Source organism: Maniola jurtina, chromosome 17 (assembly GCF_905333055.1).
Source record: "Maniola jurtina chromosome 17, ilManJurt1.1, whole genome shotgun sequence".
Lineage (NCBI taxonomy): Eukaryota > Metazoa > Arthropoda > Insecta > Lepidoptera > Nymphalidae > Maniola > Maniola jurtina.
The window spans coordinates 12,377,277-12,399,685 of NC_060045.1; the positions used below are offsets into that span (position 1 = coordinate 12,377,277).

Consider the following 22,409-nt stretch of genomic DNA (forward strand, 5'->3'; position numbering starts at 1 on the left):
TGGTATAATAAAAATGTAATATATTGTGAATTGCGATGCCCTGGCAGGGCGTCATGTACCTATATTTAGCTTTAAGTTGACTAAAATATACATGACAGCAATGAAATAAATAAAAACTAGTATGATTACTAACTACATAGATGACGCTAGTAGAAACCCGAATCGCATTTGTCTTTCATAACTTTAGAAAGCGTAAATACATAGTTATCATTTATTCTAATTTGCAGGAACATTTTACGTTATTATTAGCATAGATGAAGGACAAAGACATATTGATTTAAAACTTTGCTAGCAGGTGAGTGCATTAACATTGTCCAATGTCATGTATGTTCACCAACTTTCCTAGCATTTAATTACTGTATCCAAATCAGACTTAAGAGTGACCATAAAGCTATTATTATGGGAGGGACTTTTTAATTTATGGCCTTAGAGCTTAGCCCGGCCATCTACCGATTTAAAGAAGGTAAAATTACTTTAGGTGGCGTGTGGTGGGTTTGTAGAAGTGTTTTGCGGAGTTATTTTACCTTAGGTATTCTACCCTCCATGGGTAGAATACCTAAGGTAAAATAACTCCACTTTCCGTTATAAAAGCGATAGAACACTTAAATAAAACTGACGTCATTGCAGTAGCTTGCATATGCTGTAGATATATTTTAATGGTTTGTTTAAACTAAATGTATGTTTAAATGTGAAAACTAACAAATCCTCACCAATGGAGCAGTCTGTTTGTGGAACTTATACATAACGACGCATGTGAGCCGTGTTGCCAGTGATGGCATGTGGATCCGAGACATAATCGCTAACTATGGGCCTCATAAGAAAGCTCAGAGTCACTCAACCAGCGATGAAGAGAGTTATATGCTTGTGTTAGCTTTTCAAAAAAAACTATTTTAAATAAAATAATAAAACAGATATTTGACTCATTCGACGTCACACGATCTCTTCCGAGCAGCCATTTTGAATCGATTTGTATAAATACGGCTGCTCGATCATTTTTAAGCCAGTCTCGTTCCGACTCGAGACTCAACGACTATTAAATACTTTTGTGTTTAGGTCGCTATTTTGATTGAGTGGTTGCAATAGCAATTGCGCCCCGATCAAATTAATATTGCAGTTAGGTTATTTGAAGATTAAAAACTCTTGATAAGCCTCTACGCGTTGCGGCTTATGTCCTCGCGCAAGCTTAATATGAAAGAACATTTAATAACTGATAAAAATAGTTAAATTATAACGCCCATTTTGGATTAAGCTTACAGTTCAGAAGTGGGATAGAATTAACGCAAAAATCCACTTAAGCATACAAAATATAGTTCACAAATGAATATAGTTCGAAGTTAAGGGACAACCCTGGTCCTAGAATAAAATGTGTTGGGACAACCCTGGTCCACTCATCCCTTTAAGGGACAACCCTGGTCCTAGAATAAAATGTGTTGGGACAACCCTGGTCCACTCATTCAACACCCTTTAAGGGACAACCCTGGTCCTAGAATAAAATGTGTCAGGACAACCCTGGTCCCGTAGTATTACGAACAACCGTGCCCCTATTAGTATTCTGGACAACCTGGCCTAATATTTATTTTCGTCGCTCGAGGTCGAACGACCCAATTTAGATGGCCGACTGTTAGCTTTTCAAAAAAAACTATTTTAAATAAAATAATAAAACAGATATTTGACTCATTCGACGTCACACGATCTCTTCCGAGCAGCCATTTTGAATCGATTTGTATAAATACGGCTGCTCGATCATTTTTAAGCCAGTGCTGGCGTCCCACCTGCATCTCCGTACGAGGCTGTGCGTCTACAAGACGTACGTCCGCACGCGACTCACTTACGCGGCCCCAGCTTGGTACGCGCTACTAAGCGAAACGGACCGCAAGTCGCTGCGGGCGCAGCAGTCGCTAGCGCTCCGCACCATCGCCGGAGCTCCACGCTTCGTACGGAACGCGGTCATCTCCAGGGACCTGCGCATGGAGAGCCTCGACGACCACGTTCGCCGCCTGAGCACCTCGATGTTCGCGCGCGCTGATGGAGCGCAAGCCCAGCACCTGCGGGGCATCGCGCCATACCATCGGCGTCCGCCGGACAAGTTAGGTCTGCCACGTGACCTGACCACCTGAATAGTCACCACTGCTTCCCCGCCGCTGGCTGACGGGCGCTCGCCGGAACATCGCCGGCGGGCTCGACCTCGCCGAGCCGCGGGCGTTAGCCTCAAGGACATCCCACGCCGCCGCAGTAGCCGATCGCTCGCGAACATCCGCGGGCTCGATCGCACTGCCGTGCGGCCACTACCGGACATGACAATCCGGAATTGACACCCAGACCAGTGGTCCAACCCCGTGCCCCGCCCGCAGTCGCAGGCGGCGTAGCCACCACTGAAGAGGGCCATCGCCCTGACCAGTCACCCCGGGACCCGAAAGGGTCCGCGTGGACGACCTCGAGATGAGATTTTAAGCCAGTCTCGTTCCGACTCGAGACTCAACGACTATTAAATACTTTTGTGTTTAGGTCGCTATTTTGATTGAGTGGTTGCAATAGCAATTGCGCCCCGATCAAATTAATATTGCAGTTAGGTTATTTGAAGATTAAAAACTCTTGATAAGCCTCTACGCGTTGCGGCTTATGTCCTCGCGCAAGCTTAATATGAAAGAACATTTAATAACTGATAAAAATAGTTAAATTATAACGCCCATTTTGGATTAAGCTTACACTTGGATTTTCTCTTCGCGATGAAATCAGAAATGAGGAGACCCATAGGAGGACCAGACTAACTGACACAGCTAAACGGGTTACGAAGCTGAAGTGCCAATGGGTAGGGCATATAATTCGAAAACAAATGATGTTGGGGTCCTTCGAAGAAAGCGCAGCGATGGGAGACCCTCTACTAGGTAGACAGACGACATTAAACGAGTGTCAGGAGCCACTGGATTCAGGTGGCGTAAGCCCGTGGTGCGTGGAAATCTCCACAAGAGACCTACGTCCAGCAGTGGACGTCTATCGGTGGACACTGATGATGTAGGTCGACGCAGCACCCAAAAAGATACCTATTAAGATCTGAATATCTCATGGAACAAAAATCTGAAATGAGTTCGGAAAACAGTTCGGATTTTCTATAAAAGTTTTAAGGTCTGATAACAGTGGTTGATATTGTTATTTATTTTTATTGTATTTTATTTTATTTTTTACTGTCAACACTTACATCTATAAAAGCATTTACCTACGACAAAGTACTGTCCTTTGTCTAGTACAAAATGTGGTCACCGAATGCCTTAACTGTGTTTTCCTGGTCAGAGTCAGACGTGTGCTTAGATAGTCACAACTCTGCAGGCGTTTTTGAGGAGAAGGCAGTAATGGCCTTCACATACCTTAGAAGTATTGTACATTAGCAAGGCGTTTGCCTGAGGAGATGCTAAAGCCAAAATGGACATCTTTATTGAGTATAGTAAGTATACAATTAAAAACTATGGATCGATCCAACTATCCCGTGGGTTTGGCATTTGTATTGAATTATGTAAGTTATTAATTTGAAACTGCCAGAACTTGCAGAACTGCAATAGACCTAAATAAACAAGCATATCTAACACATCATAAGACGTATCTTACTCAAAACGATGATAGCACTAAGCACCTATCTTGTTTCATTCTTTTTAGTTTATTTTACTTGTATACCAAGTAGAGTTCAAGTTGTTTCATTTTTCCGTAGTCGGGTCATAGTTTTTTCAACTTTGGTTTTATTTGACACGTTATTAACTAAACTCAGCGGTTGCTCTTTTCAAAGATTCGATTTACAATATTATTATGCATTATGCCATGAATACAAGTGGGTACTAACTTCTAACTGTCCTCCGCGTTGCTAGAGCGAGGTAATTTTATTAAATAGCTATTTTTACCTTACTTAGAAATGAAGAAATCCACATAGTATCTTTTACTAATATAAGGTTTATACCTGTTTCATAAGCTTATTTTAATCTATGGAATGGTCAAATAAAACATTAACATCCTTTCTTAAATGAATTTATTCTCAATAAACTATCTTTTCTTCTTCTAATGTAGGTATGTACATTAACGTACATACATACATACATAGACCTACATAGTCGGGTAAACAACATCAAAATCGGAACTGTTTCTGTGGACTTCCGAAGAAAAGGCTTCATTGACTCCACTATAATAATGTTGAGCAAATTGAACGTTATGCCTGCCTGCGTATAATGTGGCGCTTAACAGTGAAATTAATTTTTCAACTAATGTTTCAGACTAAGTGGATTACGATAAATACCAGTCTGTAAGTGAGAGTGATCTCTCCAGCAGTGAATCTGTGTGAGACTCAGTGGGCGTGGGAAACATGATGAACACACACTCACTACTGCGATTAAAATACGGTTGTTACTTTGCCGTACCTACTACTCCGTACTACACCATTTTGTAACTTAGTATTTTCGATAATCCTTGGTCAAGAATCAAGGTGGATCACTTCATTGTCTATCTGTTCGTCTAATGTCTACCTGTCGTGTCTGTCAAGAACTGGTAAGAAAATCGAAACATACAGGGTACTTCCCGTTGACCTAGAATCATGTTTGGCAGGCAGGTAGGTCTTATAGCACAGGTAAAGGAAAAAATCCGAAAACCCTGTTGTGTTTTGTGGTTACATCACAAAACAGAAAATTGATTGCAAGACGTGCTTCGCCATGTATTTTTAATTATTTCTTTTACACGTCATTTTTAGGGTTCCGTAGCTCGTTACCGAAAAAAGGGACCCTTATAGGATCACACACCGTTGTCTCTCTGTCCTTCTGTCGTGTCTGTCAATAAACCTACCTACCTTTACCCTACCTACTTCCCGTTGACCTAGAACCATGAAATTTGGCAGGTAGGTAGGTCTTATAGCACAAATAAAGGGAAAAATCTGAAAACCGTGAATTTGTGGTTACATCGTAAAAAAAGTTAAAATGTGTTCATGAATAAATAATAATTAGTATTTTCAATTTTCAAAGTAAGATAACTATACCAAGTGGGATACCATATGAAAGGCATTTACCTGTACATTCTAAAACAGATTTTTTTTTGATTACATTAATTGTTATGCATAATAGTTTTTGATTTATCGTGCAAAATGTCGAAAAAAATACCCGAGCACAGAACCCTCGGTACGCGAATCTGACTCGCACTTGACTGGTTTTTATTTCGATGCATAAGCTGAAGGTCTCGCAGTCCTGTGTCTGACTTGGGTAAGAGAGGACGGCGTCTTTGCTTTCGCTCATCTTCTCGTAAACGTCAGTAGGTACTCAAAATGCTGTACATTTCGATTAAATCCTCCAGTTTGTTCAAAACGACATCCCTCTCTCACCTTTATTCCCCTTAAATTTAATTGCATTCTAATTGAGACTCACTCTTTCTATAACAATCCTAGGCAGAGTTTTACAGAGTAACGATAAGACACGACGTTCACACCATGACTATCTTTTATTACTCCCACACACACACACACAAACAACTAACTTTAGAAGGAAACGTAAAAAAAATTGGTTGTCTGTAAAGTCGGTTTACTGAAGAAGAGTTGAACGTGACAACAAAGGCCGATTGTGCTTCTTTGTCGCTCGTTCCGCGCTCTCGCTTGCACTTCAAGCCTTACATGGAACGCCTCAGAGCGAGGTAACGCCGCATGAGTCATGTTTTTTCGTGCGTGCAGCCGGCTCTATCGAATTATAAGACGTTGTCACGTCAAAATACAAAAGAACACTGACGAAAGAAGATAAATATTTAAATATTTCCGAATGAAACTAGAACTAAGTGGCAGCATATAAATATTACTATTTTGTCGAGTAACCAACAGAATAAAACGTAAATCTAATTTTAGCTGAATCGAACATGAAAACTAAAGAGATGTGGGCAACTCTTCGAACATTTAGTTTGGATGGCGATAATTTTGCAACAATTATAGAATACATTGCTCTTTTGTTACGAACAATGACTATAAATATCTACAAAAATAAAAGTAAGACCAATTTTATTTGTTCATCTAAGAATATTCACTAATTTTTTACTTATTTTATCAAACTAGGATTACTCTTGAAAAGTAGACAGCTGCTTTTTTAATAGGCAAGATTAAAATGTTAGTTTTGTGTCTCAAAGGTTTATAATGTTTATCAAAGGTACGCCTTGGCTCTACTGGATTATAACAATTGTCGCTGGACTATGCTACTTCTACGTTTTCATCTTCTCTCTGGTGTGGTTAGTCTTCGTCCGCTATTCAGTAACTGAGAACTTCATAGCGATTACTGTTGCTATATCACTCGCCGCTGGCACCCACACTTGCATTACAAAACTTCTATTTATGATGTTACACGTGTAAGTATATTCAAGTTCCATATCTCCAGAGAAAAAGGGAACCCTTATAGGATAACTTCGTTGTCTGTCTGTCTGTTTGTCTGTCAAGACCCGTCAAACTAATCTAAACCTAACGGTAATTCACTCTGCTATAGGGTAATTCCCGTTGACCTAGAATCATGTTTGGCAGATGTAATGTCTTGTAGACTATTACAAGTAGGTAAAGGGAAAAATCCGAAAATCATGAATTTACAAGATTGCATATAAAAAAATTGTACCTACAGAGTTATTTCTTGTACGATGATACGGAATATTATGCGAGTCCAACTTGCACTATACCGGTTTCTTTAAGTCAACCTACAACAACCTACTAACGATGTAAAAAAACTAATTTAATACTTTCTATTATCACAGAGACCATATACAAGAAATTGTGCAAAAATTTTTAACATTCGATGCTCAGATTATGCCAGAAACAAGATTTGCAATTAATTTACGAAAAAACCTACGCGTTGTCAAGAAACGAGCTCTTGTTATTTGGATATGTCTTATTGCAAATTGTGTAATATACATGTTGATTCCTTTATTGAGCCCTGGCCGTCATTTGCCTGAAGATTTATACATTCTCTATGGTAAGAGGGATACGAGATTTAATTTGAATATGGTATAAACATTTTTTGATCGAAAAAACTGTAGTGACCTGGGGACCCTAATAAAGCGCTGGGAAGCCGTTTCCACACAAACGTAGTTTGAAAAACTCAATGAGGTTCTAGCAACAAAATATCTGTGTCTGTGTTTTCCAGATTTCTGTAATTTCAAAGCTACATATCCGCACAAGATTTATGTAAATGTTTGACCTCGTGTAACTTTAAAACTATACGTATATTTGTACAGAAATCTGGAAAACTACAAAATTTTGCTAATTAACATTGCAAACTACTTTTGGAAGGAAACAACTGGTGAGCGCGCTAGGGTTTCCTCTCCAATACATTTTTATATTTGAGAAAAGATTAAAACAAGTTAACTAAGTATGCTATTTCCAATTTTTTTTTAAAGAATACTAGTCATACTAATCATTACTAATACTTCCCTTTCCCCTCCAATTAAGCGTATAGCTTGTGCCAGGAGTGGGTACGACAATAGTGCAACGGGTGAGGTTTGAACCGCCGACCTATCGGAATTCAGTCCGCTCTTCAACCGTTAAGCTATCGAATTTGAAGTTGATGAAGACATTTTTAACAAATGTCTTTATGTTCTGCAGGTTTGGAACCTATGCTGGAGTCGCCTAACTATGAAATACAATACGTTGTGTTCATCATTAGCTCAGGATTTTGTATATACGTCATGGTAAATGTAGCCGTGTATGTTATAGTAATCGTCGGTTACATTGAAGCTCATCTTCATACGTTAAGTGAAGAGTTAAAAATCCTTTGGGATGACAGTCAAAACTTCTATAATGAAGTCAAACACAAAATACATAATAAAATACACGCAATACATCAGAAAGAAAATATTGAAAATGATTACATACGAAAACGTCTCAATTCCATCGTACATTATCACGCTACGAACATTCAGCTTCTCCGAGAATTTAATAACGAAATTAGTCAAACTTTAATCGTTGAATACAGCATAATGGTTTTCGCTATAATAACAATTCTGCTCGGAGGATTAGAAAATACATATCGACAGCTGCCGTTTGTCGTTGTACAAATATTTATAAACTGCCTTTCTGGACAACGACTGATAGATGCGTGTGACGAGTTTGAAAATGCCGTATACAGTTGTGAGTGGGAAAATTTTAATGCGTCTAACCAAAAAATCGTGCTATTGATGCTCTTAATTTCGCAAAAGACTTTGATGCTGTCAGCTGGCGGTGTGGCGGATTTAAATTTTATTTGCTTGATGACAATATTGAAATCGTCATATTCAACTTACACGACTTTAGAATCTACTGTTAAGAATAATACTTAAGAATATTTCACTTCAGAGGGTTTTCTTTTCTGTTTAATTTTGTTTTCTTGTAATTTCTTAACCTAAAGATGGGCGTTAACAACTGTAACACAATTTATCACGAATTGCAGTTTGTTATCGTTCCTTAATTTTAAGGCATCAATGTACCAAACTAAGATTAAAGTAAAGCCTTACCTGCTTTTTATTCTTTTCTTTCTAGATAAAAAATGTTAACAACTGTAACACAATTTTTAACTAATGCAGTTTGTTACCATTCCTTAGTTTGAAGTCATCAATGTTAGAGAACAATAAAAACTTTTTCATTCTTTTTACCCGACTACGGCAAAGCCGAAAGGAAGGGTTATGATTTTAGCGTAGTTTAGTTTAGTTCCACCGTAGCACCTAAACTACTGGGCCGATTTTGATGAATGAGGTGTCAATCGATTCGTTATACAGGCCCGGGTGACATAGGCTACATTTTATACGAAAAAAATCGGCCAGACAGATGTTACATCAAAAAAAAGTGAGGGTCTTAAAATTTTTTTAATTGCTATTGTGTCGAGTGAGATTTCTAATGAAAGAGGAGAAAATATTGAGTTCATAAATATAAATATAGTTATTATTAAAATATACCAAGCGAATATATAAATATTTCAATATTAGAGTAAAATTATTCTTCTGTCGCTTGATATATTTTAATGTTGTTGTACATTTATATTCATGAGCTCAGAATTTTCCTCTCTTTCATTTGACATCCCACTCGATACAATAGCAAAAACAATTTTTTAGAGACCTCCATTTTTTTTTATATTGTACCTACCTAACATCCGTTAGGTCAATTTTTTTAAGGGTAGAAGGGGGAACTCCGTCTTAGGCTGTGTCACCATTTGCCACCAGGTCTGATTGCATCCAAGCGTTATAAATAAATAAAAAAATAAAGAAAAAAAAAATTGAACCAAAAATATTTAAGGAGGTGAAACCCACTTGGTAGCTCCTGTACAAAAGGCTGACGATTTGGGCGCGCCCAAAAGTCATGGCCGATTTTCGCAACTTTGTGACTCCCATTTTCTTATGTCATGTTTAAATTGTCAGATCATATCGAAATGCCCACTTTTCTGCATGTAATTAGCTTACCTTGCCTTAATCTGACGCGCTCGAGTAAATCCCAAAATCCCAGCTTGGGCTCCCCTACTATTGGTGTCATGGTTACGGAGATTATGGATTATTCCTTAAGAAAGGTGTCAAAAGGGGTCTTAATAAGTTGTAGGTACCTGTCTCCTAATTTTAAGATGAATATTAAAATTAAGTTGCATGGATTAAGTTTTTTCATCGTTCAAAATAACATAGTGGATTTTTTTATTCAGTGTGTCTGAAACCTAGCACTGAAGTTCTCTGTGTAACACCAACTTGTACTGAAACTACATGTAATGGACCTATAAATACATTGTAGCGTTTACTGTTTATTTCAATTAATTTCATATCTCTTACAGTGAACGAACGTACCTATTTGTTTTTATATTCACCACTCTCCCACACAAAATCATAAGTATAAATAACTAATTATTAATGTAAGAAAATATCACTAAATGTAGTGATATTTTCTTATTTTTAACCCCCGACCCAAAAAGAGGGGTGTTATAAGTTTGACGTGTGTATCTGTGTATCTGGGTGTCTGTGTATCTGTGTATCTGTCTGTGGCACCGTAGCACTTAAACTAATGAACCGATTTTAATTTAGTTTTTTTTGTTTGAAAGGTGGCTTGATCGAGAGTGTTCTTAGCTATAATCCAAGAAAATCGGTTCAGCCGTTTGAAAAATATCAGCTCTTTTCTAGTTACTGTGTTACCTTCACTTGTCGGGGGTGTTATAAATTTTTAATTTACACTTGTATTTATTATATTATAATAATTACATTTGACAGCTCTATAATTTCACAGGTTAACATTTTACCACCATGAAACTTAAGAACATGTGGGCAACGCTTCAAAAATTTAGCTTGGCTGAAGATAGTTTTCCAATGATAATAGAAAACGTCGCTTTTTTGTTGAGAGCACTGACAATGAATATCTACAAAAATGATAATAAAAGTTAGAAAAATATTGTTAGCTAGATAATGTCCACGACTTCGTCCGCGTGGCTTTAAGTTTTTATAAATCCCATGTGAAATCCTTGCGGGATCAAAAGTAGCATATTATGTCCTTCGCCAGGATCTCTGTACCTTTGTACAAAGTTAACTAACACAGGCAGATACACTTTCGCATTTATAACATTAGTATGACTAATTAAGAATCCTTACCAATATTTTACTAATTTTTTGACACGTTTTAACTCACTTTCTTGTCAATCTGTTTGTTTGCTTGTCTGTTCGGAACAAACTTCCCGAAGAGCTACTGGCTTGAAACATAGGTTGGAACTGGATGACAATGCAACAATAACTTGCTTTTTTTTTGTAGTTTAAGTATTTGTTCAGTGAATGTTTAAATTCACAATATTTATCAATTTCATACCATACCATATTCCAGCAAATAAACACTTCTTACTCTTATTCTTATTCATAGGTTCACCATGGTTCTACTACGTTATATCAATCGTCGGTTGCACCTGCTACTTCTATTTTTACGTCTTCAGCATGCTATGGTTAGTGTTTGTCCGCTATTCGATAGCTGACGACTTCATTGCGATGGCTGTGGCCATATCTCTTACCACTTGCAGTCTCACATCAGTATCGAAAATTTTATTTATGAAGTTACATGAGTAAGTATATTTACTTAAATAGTTTAAGATCTGCGTATCGAGCTATCCAAATACATTAATCACACTAATATTATAAAGGCGAAAGTTTGTATGTGTGTGTGTGTGTGTGTGTGTGTGTGTGTGTGTGTGTGTGTGTGTGTGTGTGTGTGTGTATGTTTGTTACTCCTTCACGCAAAAACTACTGGGCGAATTTGGCTGAAATTTGGAATGGAGATAGATAATATCCTGGATTAGCACATAGGCTACTTTTTATCCCGGAAAATCAAAGAGTTCCCACGGGATTTCGAAAAACCTAAATCCACGCGGGCGAAGTCGCGGGCATCGGCTAGTTAATTCTAATTTCTTTCAACACAGAAGCGTCATACGAGAAATTGTTGAAAAATTTTTGACATTTGATGCACAGTTTGCAACTGGAACTAGATTTGCAAAAAACTTACGAAAACACCTTCGGGTAGTTAAGAAACGAGCTCTTATGATATGGATATTTCTCGCGGCGAATGCTGCAATATATTGCATTATTCCTTTTTTAAGGCCTGGCCGACATTTTACGACGGATTTATACATCGTCTATGGTAAGAAATATTGAACTTCGATCTTTCGATATGAAAGTTGAATCTCACTATCTCTCATCGTTCTACCCTGGATTTCTTTTCCTAGGTTCACTTATGTAACCAACTTTATATTGATGGTCAAAGTTTAATGATAACTAACGTAACTTTTGTCACCAGTCAATAGTTATGCTACTGGATCGTAGACTGACTGACTAACCAACCAACCAATCAGCTTAAACCAATGGATTTGGAAAGCATTTATGTCTCTTCATAACGTAGAGCTCCATTAATATAGGATTTAAAGAAATACTACCAATACCTTTGTTTTTAAAAATCTTCAAACCAGATGAAGTCTTGAGACCTAGTTGTTTATACGAAACGTTTTATGAAATTCGTAAAATTAAATTCCATATGATTAAATTTCTATTCAAAGTTGTACGATTGATTTTTTGTCAGGTTTAGAACCTATGCGGGAATCTCCGAACTATGAAATAGCACAAATAGTGAACAACATAAGCGTAGCGTATGGTGTGTACACAACGGTTAATGTTGCCGTTTATGTGATGGTAATGGTGGGTTACAATGAAGCGCAACTATACACAATCAGTGAAGAATTAAAAAACCTTTGGTATGACAGTCAAAATTTCTACAATGAAATGAAACACCAGATACGAAATAAAATAAATGGAACATACTTAAAAGAAAAAATTGTAAACAAGTTCATACAAACTCGTCTAAAAATTATTGTTCATAATCACGTTACAAATATTAATCTTTTCAATGAATTAAACAAACAATTAAGTGATACTACCTTCGTTGAATACAGCTTAATGTGCGTTGCTATAATATCTGAACTGCTCGGAGGATTAGAAAATACATTTCTCCAAGTACCGTATACTATCGTCCAAATATATATGGATTGTCTTTCTGGACAACGGTTAATAGACGCTTGCAATGAACTTGAAAATGCCATATACAGTTGTGAATGGGAAAATTTCGATGTGTCCAATCAAAAAACGATTTTACTGATGCTCATAGTTTCCCAAAAGACTCTCATGCTGTCAGCTGGTGGAATGGCAGATTTGAATTTCAGTTTTTTAATGGTTATTTTCAAGTCGTCTTATTCAGCGTACACGACTTTGAAATCTAGTATTCAGGAATAATAAATACTTATGAATGTTTTCTTTTGTTTTTTATTTTTCCGTACATAAAATATACAATTTGACATCTCAAGGATACTGTTAGATATAGGTCTGCCAATCCGCTTTTGATCAGCGTGGTAGATATGGCCAACCCCTTCTCATTCTGAGAGGAGAACCGTACTCAGAAGTTAGCCGGCGATGGGGTGTTTATGGTGATGATCAGTATCAGACAAAAATTTCACGCTTGTGTGTCAAATCAAACAGAGGGGTTTTAAAAAAATAGCGAGCAAACGAGCATGCGTGTCACTTGGTGTTAAGTGATTACCGCTGCCCATGAACATTTGCAGCACCAGAGGTACCGCCGATACGTTGCCGGCCTTTCACGAATGGTCTGATGTTGTCTATTGGTCTGCCCCTTGAATAACCGCATGTAATCTAGTATAGATGGGAGTTGATTCCACAGTTTGCATGTGCGTGGCAAAAAGGGTCTGGCACAACGGGAGGTCGATGTGCACCAGGCACCCAGGTGGTAAGAGTGGAAATGCTTGCGATGGCGTGCGGTGCGGTAAGTATTTTGTGTGACCAGAAAGACACTACCAGCAAACGGTATGCCTAATGCCGCTACATGAGCTTTTAGTTGCTTTATTTGATAAAATTTTGGTCAATAAACTTCAGGCTGTAATTTCTCAGATGCAGTAGCTCGATTCCGTAAAACCAGCATCAATCATCATTACTCAAATTGTTGTGATTGGCTGAATTTATGGTATTCTTGTTGCAACAATGCATTGTAACCAATAGTGAGCGAGCATCTACCAATCAAAGGTGTAGCTGTCATTTTACCGCAATCAACCTACAAGGGCCTTACCGCGGTAATTTGACAGCTACAGTGTGGCGATCGAAATCACTTCTGATTGGCTGACACTCTCTCACTATTGGCTGAAAGTCACTGTTGCAGCAAGAATACCATAACGCGACCAATCACAACAATAATTGTGACTGTAGCAATGAGTTATGCAATTTTTAGGGTTCCGTACCTCAAAAGAACCAAAGGAACCCTTATTCACTGTGTTAACTGTAGCAGTCTTATTACAATTTTTAAGTCATTTTTGTTTATAATACCTACTTTCCTACACAGTTTTTACTCAAAAATAAAAATATTAAAAACCTAATTACCTGCCTACTATTCTTTTATTATTCTGATGGCATTTAATATGAACCTACCTGATTGACACGAAAATTGCTTAAAGAGTTTTAATTATTATACGAAGTCGAATGATTCTTCAACTATTAATTATTATTCTATGAAATGAAAATCGTTCAAGCAGCTATTTTTATATCCAGCTCTCTGTCTATGCTTATAATAAAACTATAACTGGACGATTTCTGTGAAATGCTCTGGGACCATCCCACTGTTGGGATTTAGCAAAATGATTCGTGATAATATCTCGCATGGCCGGCGGCAATCCGTCCCCAATAGTTTCCAAGAAAACCGACCTAAAACTGTGCTAAAGTTGAATCCAAAAGTTCGTGATTTCAATCAAACAATTACAATAAAGTTTCAACAGTATTTATTGAGTTTTTTCGCCTTTTTAACCCCCGACCCAAAAAGAGGGGTGTTATAAGTTTCACTTGTGTATCTGTGTATCTGTCTGTGTATCTGTCTGTGGCATCGTAGCTCCTAAACTAATGAACCGATTCTAATTTAGTTTTTTTTGTTTGAAAGGTGGCTTGATCGAGAGTGTTCTTAGCTATGAACCAAGAAAATCGGTTCAGCCGTTTAAAAGTTATCAGCTCTTTTCTTGTTACTGTAACCTTGTCCCCGTGTTATAAATTTTTTATTTACACTTGTGTAAAGTTTTATTTCGTAAAATCTTACACGTAAACTTTTACAAGTACTTTTGAATCGTCATATAATATGCATGTAATTGTAGTACGTGCTTCGCGATAATTTTTATTGATAATTTTTTTCCGCGTCATTGATGCTAGTCCTCTTTCAGGCTCGGTTAAGAGAAGACGATGTCTGTGCCTCTAGCACTAGTTACTAGAAGCGCCTGGCGCCACAGTCTGTAGTTTTCCGGATTTCTGTAAAAATGTTTAGTAACATGGCACCAAAGAGTTACATACAAGTCTTTGAGCCGTGTGAAATCTGGCAAACCACAGGAACACGTATTTGTTTTTAGTGGGTATGTGTCTCCAAAATTTCATTTAGTTTGATTGGTTGATATTAGAATGAGAACCAAACTACGTTTCTACGGAGCGCACTACGAAAAACTCCTCTCAAACACACTCACGGGTTACGAACTTGTAAAAGTAGAAAGAAACATAATATAAGTATAAGTAAAAGAACACTCACAATAGAAGTCAAATAAATGATTTTCGGAAAAGACTGGAACTAGTAAGTAGCAGTCGATCAATATTACTATTTGGTCGAACAAAACAAAAGTTCATTAACCCCCGACCCAAAAAGAGGGGTGTTATAAGTTTGACGTGTGTATCTGTGTGTCTGTGTATCTGTGTATCTGTGTATCTGTGTATCTGTCTGTGGCATCGTAGCGCCTAAACGAATGAACCGATTTTAATTTAGTTTTTTTTGGTTGAAAGGTGGCTTGATCGAGAGTGTTCTTAGCTATAATCTAAAAAAATTGGTTCAGCCGTTTAAGAGTTATCAGCTCTTTTCTAGTTTTCTTGTAGAAAAGAAGGTTAGATAACCGTTAGGTTCATAATATTATGTCAATAGACAAATTTCAAGCTGTCAAGATGGACGTTGCCTAAATACATAATTATTTATTTGAAAATGATGTTTTGGAAAACTCAGATAATTTGGATCGTCGGGGGTGTTATAAATTTTTAATTTACACTTGTTTTCTTTCTGACATTTTAGCTGAACCGAACATGGCAATAAAAGATGTGTGGGCAACTCTTCGAACATTTAGTTTGGATAATGATAGCTTTCCGGCTATAATAGAAAACGTTGCTCTTTTGTTGCGAACAATGACTATAAATATCTATAAGAACGAAAGTAAGACCAATAATTATTCTTTTTGATTTATTTTTAGGAATATTCACTGAGTAATTTCTTTAAACTTTTTTCTAAAAAAAATAATGACGCATTTCGCGGCGATTAAGGTGGAAGCGACGGGCCTGCCCTGCTAAGAAATTAGCTGTAGTATCCACTAATTCTGACACATTAGTCGATATTAGAGCTAATTTCTTAAACTGGACCCTTTCAAGTAAAGATTTTTATATAAACCTGTGAAGATGATACTGCCATGGTCGCAATTGAAAATGCCATAGGTAAGCCTACGTTGTCGTATTAGTTTAAAAAATGCGAAAAACCAAATTAAATTTGAATTTCGCGGGCAGGCCCTTATGCCCCTTAATAGCTATCTCGTGACTGTGACAGAAGGGCTGGCTCATTTTTTTTAACCGACTTCAAAAAAGGAGGAGGTTCTCAATTCGTCGGAATCTTTTTTTTTATGTATGTTCCCCGATTACTCAAAGACGCCTAGACCGATTTGGATTTTTTTTTTGTTTAAAAGGGTATACTTCGCAGGTGGTCCCATATAAATTTGATGAAGATCTGATGAATATCTTCGGAGATGGACAACAGAACTCCTCAATGGATAAGAGTAAATTGCTCACGATCAGTGTAAAGCTTAGTAAACAGTAGGATTTTAACTGTGCATACCATGTTATAGTACAGTGGGGCCACTAAAGATTGTAAAATAAAAAAAATTCAAAAGAAAAATAAAACCGACTTCAAAAACCACAACACTAAAAAGTAAAAATAATTTTTGTTTCTACATGTATAATGTACTCGTATGTATGAAGTCGGGCGAGCTTCACACTTGGATTTCTAGTTTCTTTTTTTATGCTCGCTTGACTTCATACATACATTACACTTGTAGAAACAAAAATTATTTTTTACTTTTTAGTGTTGTGGTTTTTGAAGTCGGTTTTATTTTTCTTTTGAATTTTTTTTTGGGCAAATTCATCCTTTGTCTTAAAATGAGCCAGCCTTTGCTGGCTGTTCAGCGTGGAAATGCAACCAGTATTCTTGACACCATTCCATGCGGCCATGATTTGTCCAGTAATTAGATAAGGCTTAGGTTTAAGTTGAGAGCTGATTTTGCCCTAAACATTTTCCCTTTATCGGCAGCGTGGTCAATTCAAGTAGTCGAAGCTATGTCAGGAATTACTATTGCTTCTTGCGCTTTTAAGTTGATGAATACTTTTTTAATTATTTCAAAACAAAAACATTTCTAATTTTATGGTGTATCATAATTTATAATATTTATCGAAGGTACATCTTGGATCTACTGGCTTATAACAATTGTCACTGGAGCGTGCTACTTATACGTTTACGTATTTTCTGTGATGTGGTTGGTGTTCGTCCGCTATTCGGTAGCTGAGGACTTCGTTGCGATTGCTGTTGCCATATCACTTGGCACTGGCAGCTTCACTTGCATTATAAAACTTCTCTTCATGAAGCTACATATGTAAGTAGTAAGTACATTCAAGTATTTTTAAGTCAGCCTTTTTTTCGTGGAGAAATCCCCACGGATAACCCCGCCTCTGGAGATGCATGCAAGTTATGTCGGACTCTTACTGACTAAACACCCAGGCCATGGTGTTCCACGCATCGCCTGGTGGTTGGGGTACGGAACCAAACGGGGCCAGCGCGGCGATGTCTACTAAAGTAGATCCGTCTCTGGGACCAGTAAAATTTTCCTGCACAACATCTGAGGCGCATCAGGAACACAATGGTGCGCCTTCTGACTCGAGGATGACCTATCGGGCAAAGAATCCCGTGTATGTAGCCTGGAAGCCATCGCAAGGGGGCAGGTGGCGATCATGGGCCACACGCCTGCACGACTCGAGCCTCTCCCTTTTTTTTAAGTCAACCTACATAAAATTAGTATTCAAATAATTTAAAGTTGACTCCTACTTGAAATTATTTGAATACTGTAAGTTGATTAACAAACTTATAAAGGGACTAGGGTTCCAAATGACACACGGAGAGACCGAATACACAAAATTAGAACACAAAATGTACGTTGTAAAGTGAAATCAGTACGTTGGCCCGTCCAGAGTTAATTTAGCCATCGATAGTAGCTGACAGGCATAGACCTGTCAGAGCGAGAGCGGTGAGGTGACGCGACTACGTTCCAGTTTACGTTACTAATTTTATACTTTTTAACCCCCGACCCAAAAAGAGGGGTGTTATAAGTTTGACGTGTGTATCTGTGTATCTGTCTATGGAATCGTAGCTCCTAAACTAATGAACCGATTTTAATTTAGTTTTTTGTTTGAAAGGTGGCTTGATCGAGAGTGTTCTTAGCTATAATCCAAGAAAATCGGTTCAGCCGTTTGAAAGTTATCAGCTCTATTCTAATTACTGTCGGGGGTGTTATAAATTTTTAATTTACACTTGTTGTCAACACAGAAGCCACATACGTGAAACTATTCAAAAAATTTTAACATTTGATGCACGGATTGAACCAGGAACAAGATTTGCAATTAATTTACGAAAAAACCTACGTGTTATTAAGAAACGAGCTCTTGCTGTTTGGATATTTCTAATAACAGATTGTGTATTGTATATCTTTACGCCTTGTTTGCGGACTGGTCGTCATATGCCTGAGGATTTAATTATCCTATATGGTAAGAGGGATACGAGATTTCTATACAGTTACAGTTTACAGTATTGTTTTGTACATATTTTAATATTTAATATATGATGTTTTAATTCAACAGGCTTAGAACCTATGCTGGAGTCGCCTAACTATGAAATAGCACTAATCGTGAATATCATGTGTGTAGGCTTTCTTGTTTACGTAATGGTAAATGTAGCCGTATACCTTATAGTAATCGTCGGTTACAATGAAGCGCAACTATACACGATAAGTGAAGAATTAAAATTCCTTTGGGACGATAGTCAAAACTTTTACAATGAAATCAAGCACAGAATAAATAATAAAATACACGCAATCGATCTAAAACGAAAAATTGAAAATGACTATACACAAAAACGTCTAAACACTCTCGTGGATTATCACATTACAAACATTCATCTTTTCCGAGAAATAAATAACGAATTTAGTGAAACTTTGGCTACTGAATGCATCTGTCTAACTATTGCTATAATTGCCGATTTTCTCGGAGGATTAGAAAATAGATATCTTCAAGTGCCGTATGTCGTTGTTCAAATATTCATAAACTGCTTTTCTGGACAACGATTAATAGATGCTTGTCATGAATTTGAAAATGCCATATACAGTTGTGAATGGGAAAATTTTAATGCCTCCAATCAAAAAACTATTCTGCTCATGCTCCTAACTTCGCAAAAGACTTTGATACTGTCAGCTGGTGGTGTGGCGAATTTAAATTTTACTTGCTTAATGATGATAATGAAATCGTCTTATTCAGCGTACACGGCTTTGCAATCTAGTGTTCAGCATTAATTACGCTTTTGAAATCAAATATAATTACTCATTTCACATTACCTTTTAATATATGCTTGTATGTATGCTTAATTAAATATAAAGCAAAAAATTACTTTTTATTTTCTCAAACTTTCTCACACATTTCAACTACACTACACACACTAATAAGAATTCCCAGTAGTCGGCACAATGTGGGCAGTAAAAGTGTAATTTGCTCAGATAAATATTTGAATCAGATACTGAAAAGCAGTCATGAAAAATCGATCATGTAAATAAAGGTCTTCAAAGAATCAACAGTAAGTAGATCCACAGAATAAATATAATGAAACACGTTCGTAGCAGCTGTCGTTTATCTGGTAATTTCGAACACAATAAACAATTATTATCACAAGAAATTATTATTGTATTGTAAAATAACAGATCCCTTTTATTATAGAATAACCTTAATTATTATTAACACCGTATAATCATTAAACATGAAACTTCAAGATATGTTGGCGACTCTTAGAACATTTAGTTTGACTGAAGATAGTTTTCCGATGATCATAGAAAACGTCGCTCTTTTACTGAGAACACTGACAATAAGCATCTACAAAGATGATGAAAAAAGTGAGTCTAATATGGTTAAGAATCAATAATGATGTAGCATTATTCTCGCTTTGTAGTTTTACTCGTTGTTTAGTGAATGTTTAAGTTATTTCACAATGTTAATGAACTTCATAGGTTCACCCTGGTTCTACTATGTCATATCAATCGTCGGTGGCATCTGTTATTTCTACTCTCACGTCTTTAGTATGGTATGGTTGGTGTTTGTCCGCTATTCGATAACTGAGAACTTCATTGCGATGGCTGTGGCCATATCCCTTACATGTTGCAGCTTCACATCTGTACTGAAATTTTTCTTCATGAAGCTACATGAGTAAGTATACTTTATCAGTTTAACCTAAGTAACTCTTCAATTTAATGATAATATGAAAAAACATTAATGAATTCTGTTACACAGAAACCACATACGAGAGTTTACTGATTTTTTTTTAAAATTTGATGTACAGCTTGTAACTGGAACTAGATTTACAATAAACTTACGAAAGAATCTACGGACAGTTAAGAAACGAGCTCTTATTATATGGATATTTCTCGTAACAAATGCTGCAATATATTGCATTATCCCGTTTTTAAGACCTGGCCGACATTTTACGGAGGATTTATACATTGTGTATGGTAAGAAATATTCAATTTGACTAGATACCACTCAATTTTCTTAAGAATTCAACATGAACTTACTTACCTTTTAAAAAACTGTACCACTATTTTCATTTTAAGCAGATTAAACGAGTATTAATTTTGTTTGTCAGGTTTGGAACCCATGCAGGAATCTCCCAACTATGAAATAGCACATATCGTGAACATCTTGAGTATAGGCTATAGTGTCTATACAATGGTTAATGTAGCCGCATATGTTATAGTAATCGTTGGTTACAACGAAGCGCAAATATATTCAATTAGTGTAGAAATAAGAAATCTTTGGGATGATGGTCAAAACTTCTACAGTAAAATAAAGCACCAGATACATAACAAAATATACGGAATATACTTAAAAGAAAAAATTGTAAACGAGTACATTAGAATTCGTCTTAAAACTATTGTCTATTATCACGTTACAAATGTAAATCTTTTCAAAGAATTAAATAACCAGTTTAGTGCTATAATGGCAATTCAATACAGCGTAATGGTTATTGCTATAATAGCTGAACTACTCGGAGGATTAGAAAATACATATCTACAAGTACCGTATACCATCGTTCAAATATCTATAGACTGTCTTTCTGGACAACGGTTAATAGACGCTTGCCATGAACTTGAAAATGCCTTGTACAGTTGTGAATGGGAAAATTTCAATGTGTCTAATCAAAAAACGATTTTATTGATGCTAGTGATTTCGCAAAAAACTCTTATGCTGTCAGCTGGTGGTATGACGAATTTGAATTTCAATTGCTTGATGATAATATTGAAGTCATCTTATTCAGCGTACACGACTTTGAAATCTAGTATTCAAAATTAATAAAACACTTCAAAATAATTTTTTTTGTTTTTATTTTTTCATTAGATATGCCTGCGATATATAAGTAGCATAATATGCTTCTTAAATAAATGAGAATGCTTTATTCTGTTGCTGCGAGATTTAACAGGGCTCTCTCCGTCACTCGTTTCGTACCATTTCATACAATCGTAGATCCAATTTCATTTGAATATCAAGCAACCAAAGTCCATGAAATTTTGCAGACATATTCTAGAAACTAATATCTGTGTCTGTGGTGTTTTAGATTTTTCTAAAAATATGTAGTTTTAAAATTGCAGGGGCTCAAAGATTTGTATGAAAATTTTAAGACCGCGTAACTTTGAAACCGAATATTTTAACAGAAATCTGGAAAACCACAGACATAGATATTAGTTTCTAGAATATGTTTGCAAAATTTCATGGACTTTGGTTGCTTAGTATTCAAATGAAATTGGAACTACGATTGTATGAAATGGTACGAAACGAGTGACGGAGAGAGCCCTCTTAAGAACAAAGACGTGAAAAATCTCATGTCATCCCATAGGAGTCATTTGTTTTGCTGGGGCTCAATTGCGTTAGAATGACAGCTTCAATGTCACGATCTCAATCACCTCTGATTGACGCTCGCTCACTATTGGCTACAATGCATTGCTGCAACAAGAATATCATAAATTCAGCCAATCACGGACACTGCCAAGTGCCAACAAATACCTATAATGCGACGCCATCAAACGGCACCCCAGTAGTAGTGCCGCAAATGTGTTTCTACCATTATTATTTTATATTCCACTACGTTTCTGTCTTCTATCCTGATCGCATTAAAAATTTCACATTAAAACTTCTTGAGTGACGCGAAAATTGCTTTAAGCGCCTTAATTATAGGAGAGCTTCGTCATTTTTTTTTTTGTTATTATAAAGAGACAGAAAATTATTTCTATAGCTTTGGATTAGTTATAAAAAGGATAAAGCATAGGATAAAGTAAGTTCAACATTACGGTTTTGCACTTTACATTATAGAAAAAATCTCTCTTATTACCCGACTGCGGACTGCGGCAAAGCCAAAAGGAAGGAAGGGTTAGGATTTTTACATTATACGGCTCGTGGTCCGCGTGGTCTAACTGATTTCAAATCTTTAGCAGATGTCTACGTCATAATAGCTATCTGCATGCCGAATTTCGGCT

At 36.7% G+C, this 22,409-nt stretch overlaps 3 protein-coding genes across 3 annotated transcripts; all 3 read left to right on the forward strand.

The window, feature by feature from the left end:
- The first annotated feature begins 6,317 nt into the window (after positions 1-6,317).
- Positions 6,318-8,298, forward strand: LOC123874055. The gene is made up of 3 exons (XM_045919214.1): positions 6,318-6,345; positions 6,739-6,956; positions 7,586-8,298. Exons 1-3 carry the CDS (start codon positions 6,332-6,334, stop codon positions 8,296-8,298), a joined length of 945 nt encoding a protein of 314 aa, XP_045775170.1. The 5' UTR covers positions 6,318-6,331.
- Positions 8,299-10,230: 1,932 nt separating this feature from the next.
- Positions 10,231-12,744, forward strand: LOC123874056 (odorant receptor 67a-like). Its single transcript, XM_045919215.1, has 3 exons — positions 10,231-10,247; positions 11,385-11,602; positions 12,038-12,744. Exons 1-3 carry the CDS (start codon positions 10,231-10,233, stop codon positions 12,742-12,744), a joined length of 942 nt encoding a protein of 313 aa, XP_045775171.1.
- Positions 12,745-13,167: 423 nt separating this feature from the next.
- LOC123874057 lies at positions 13,168-19,187 on the forward strand. The gene is made up of 5 exons (XM_045919216.1): positions 13,168-13,288; positions 17,027-17,222; positions 18,170-18,387; positions 18,481-18,756; positions 19,153-19,187. Exons 1-5 carry the CDS (start codon positions 13,168-13,170, stop codon positions 19,185-19,187), a joined length of 846 nt encoding a protein of 281 aa, XP_045775172.1.
- The last annotated feature ends 3,222 nt before the right edge of the window (positions 19,188-22,409 follow it).

Bases quoted from the DNA above. Each gene is read 5' to 3' on its own strand.
- LOC123874055 (XM_045919214.1), top strand. The intron at 6,957-7,585 runs GTAAGAGGGATA...TATGTTCTGCAG, and splicing joins AGATTTATACATTCTCTATG to GTTTGGAACCTATGCTGGAG.
- LOC123874056 (XM_045919215.1), top strand. The intron at 11,603-12,037 runs GTAAGAAATATT...ATTTTTTGTCAG, and splicing joins GGATTTATACATCGTCTATG to GTTTAGAACCTATGCGGGAA.
- LOC123874057 (XM_045919216.1), top strand. From the start codon at position 13,168: ATGGGAGTTGATTCCACAGTTTGCATGTGCGTGGCAAAAAGGGTCTGG. The intron at 13,289-17,026 runs GTAAGTATTTTG...TATTTATCGAAG, and splicing joins TTGCGATGGCGTGCGGTGCG to GTACATCTTGGATCTACTGG. The intron at 18,388-18,480 runs GTAAGAGGGATA...TTAATTCAACAG, and splicing joins GGATTTAATTATCCTATATG to GCTTAGAACCTATGCTGGAG.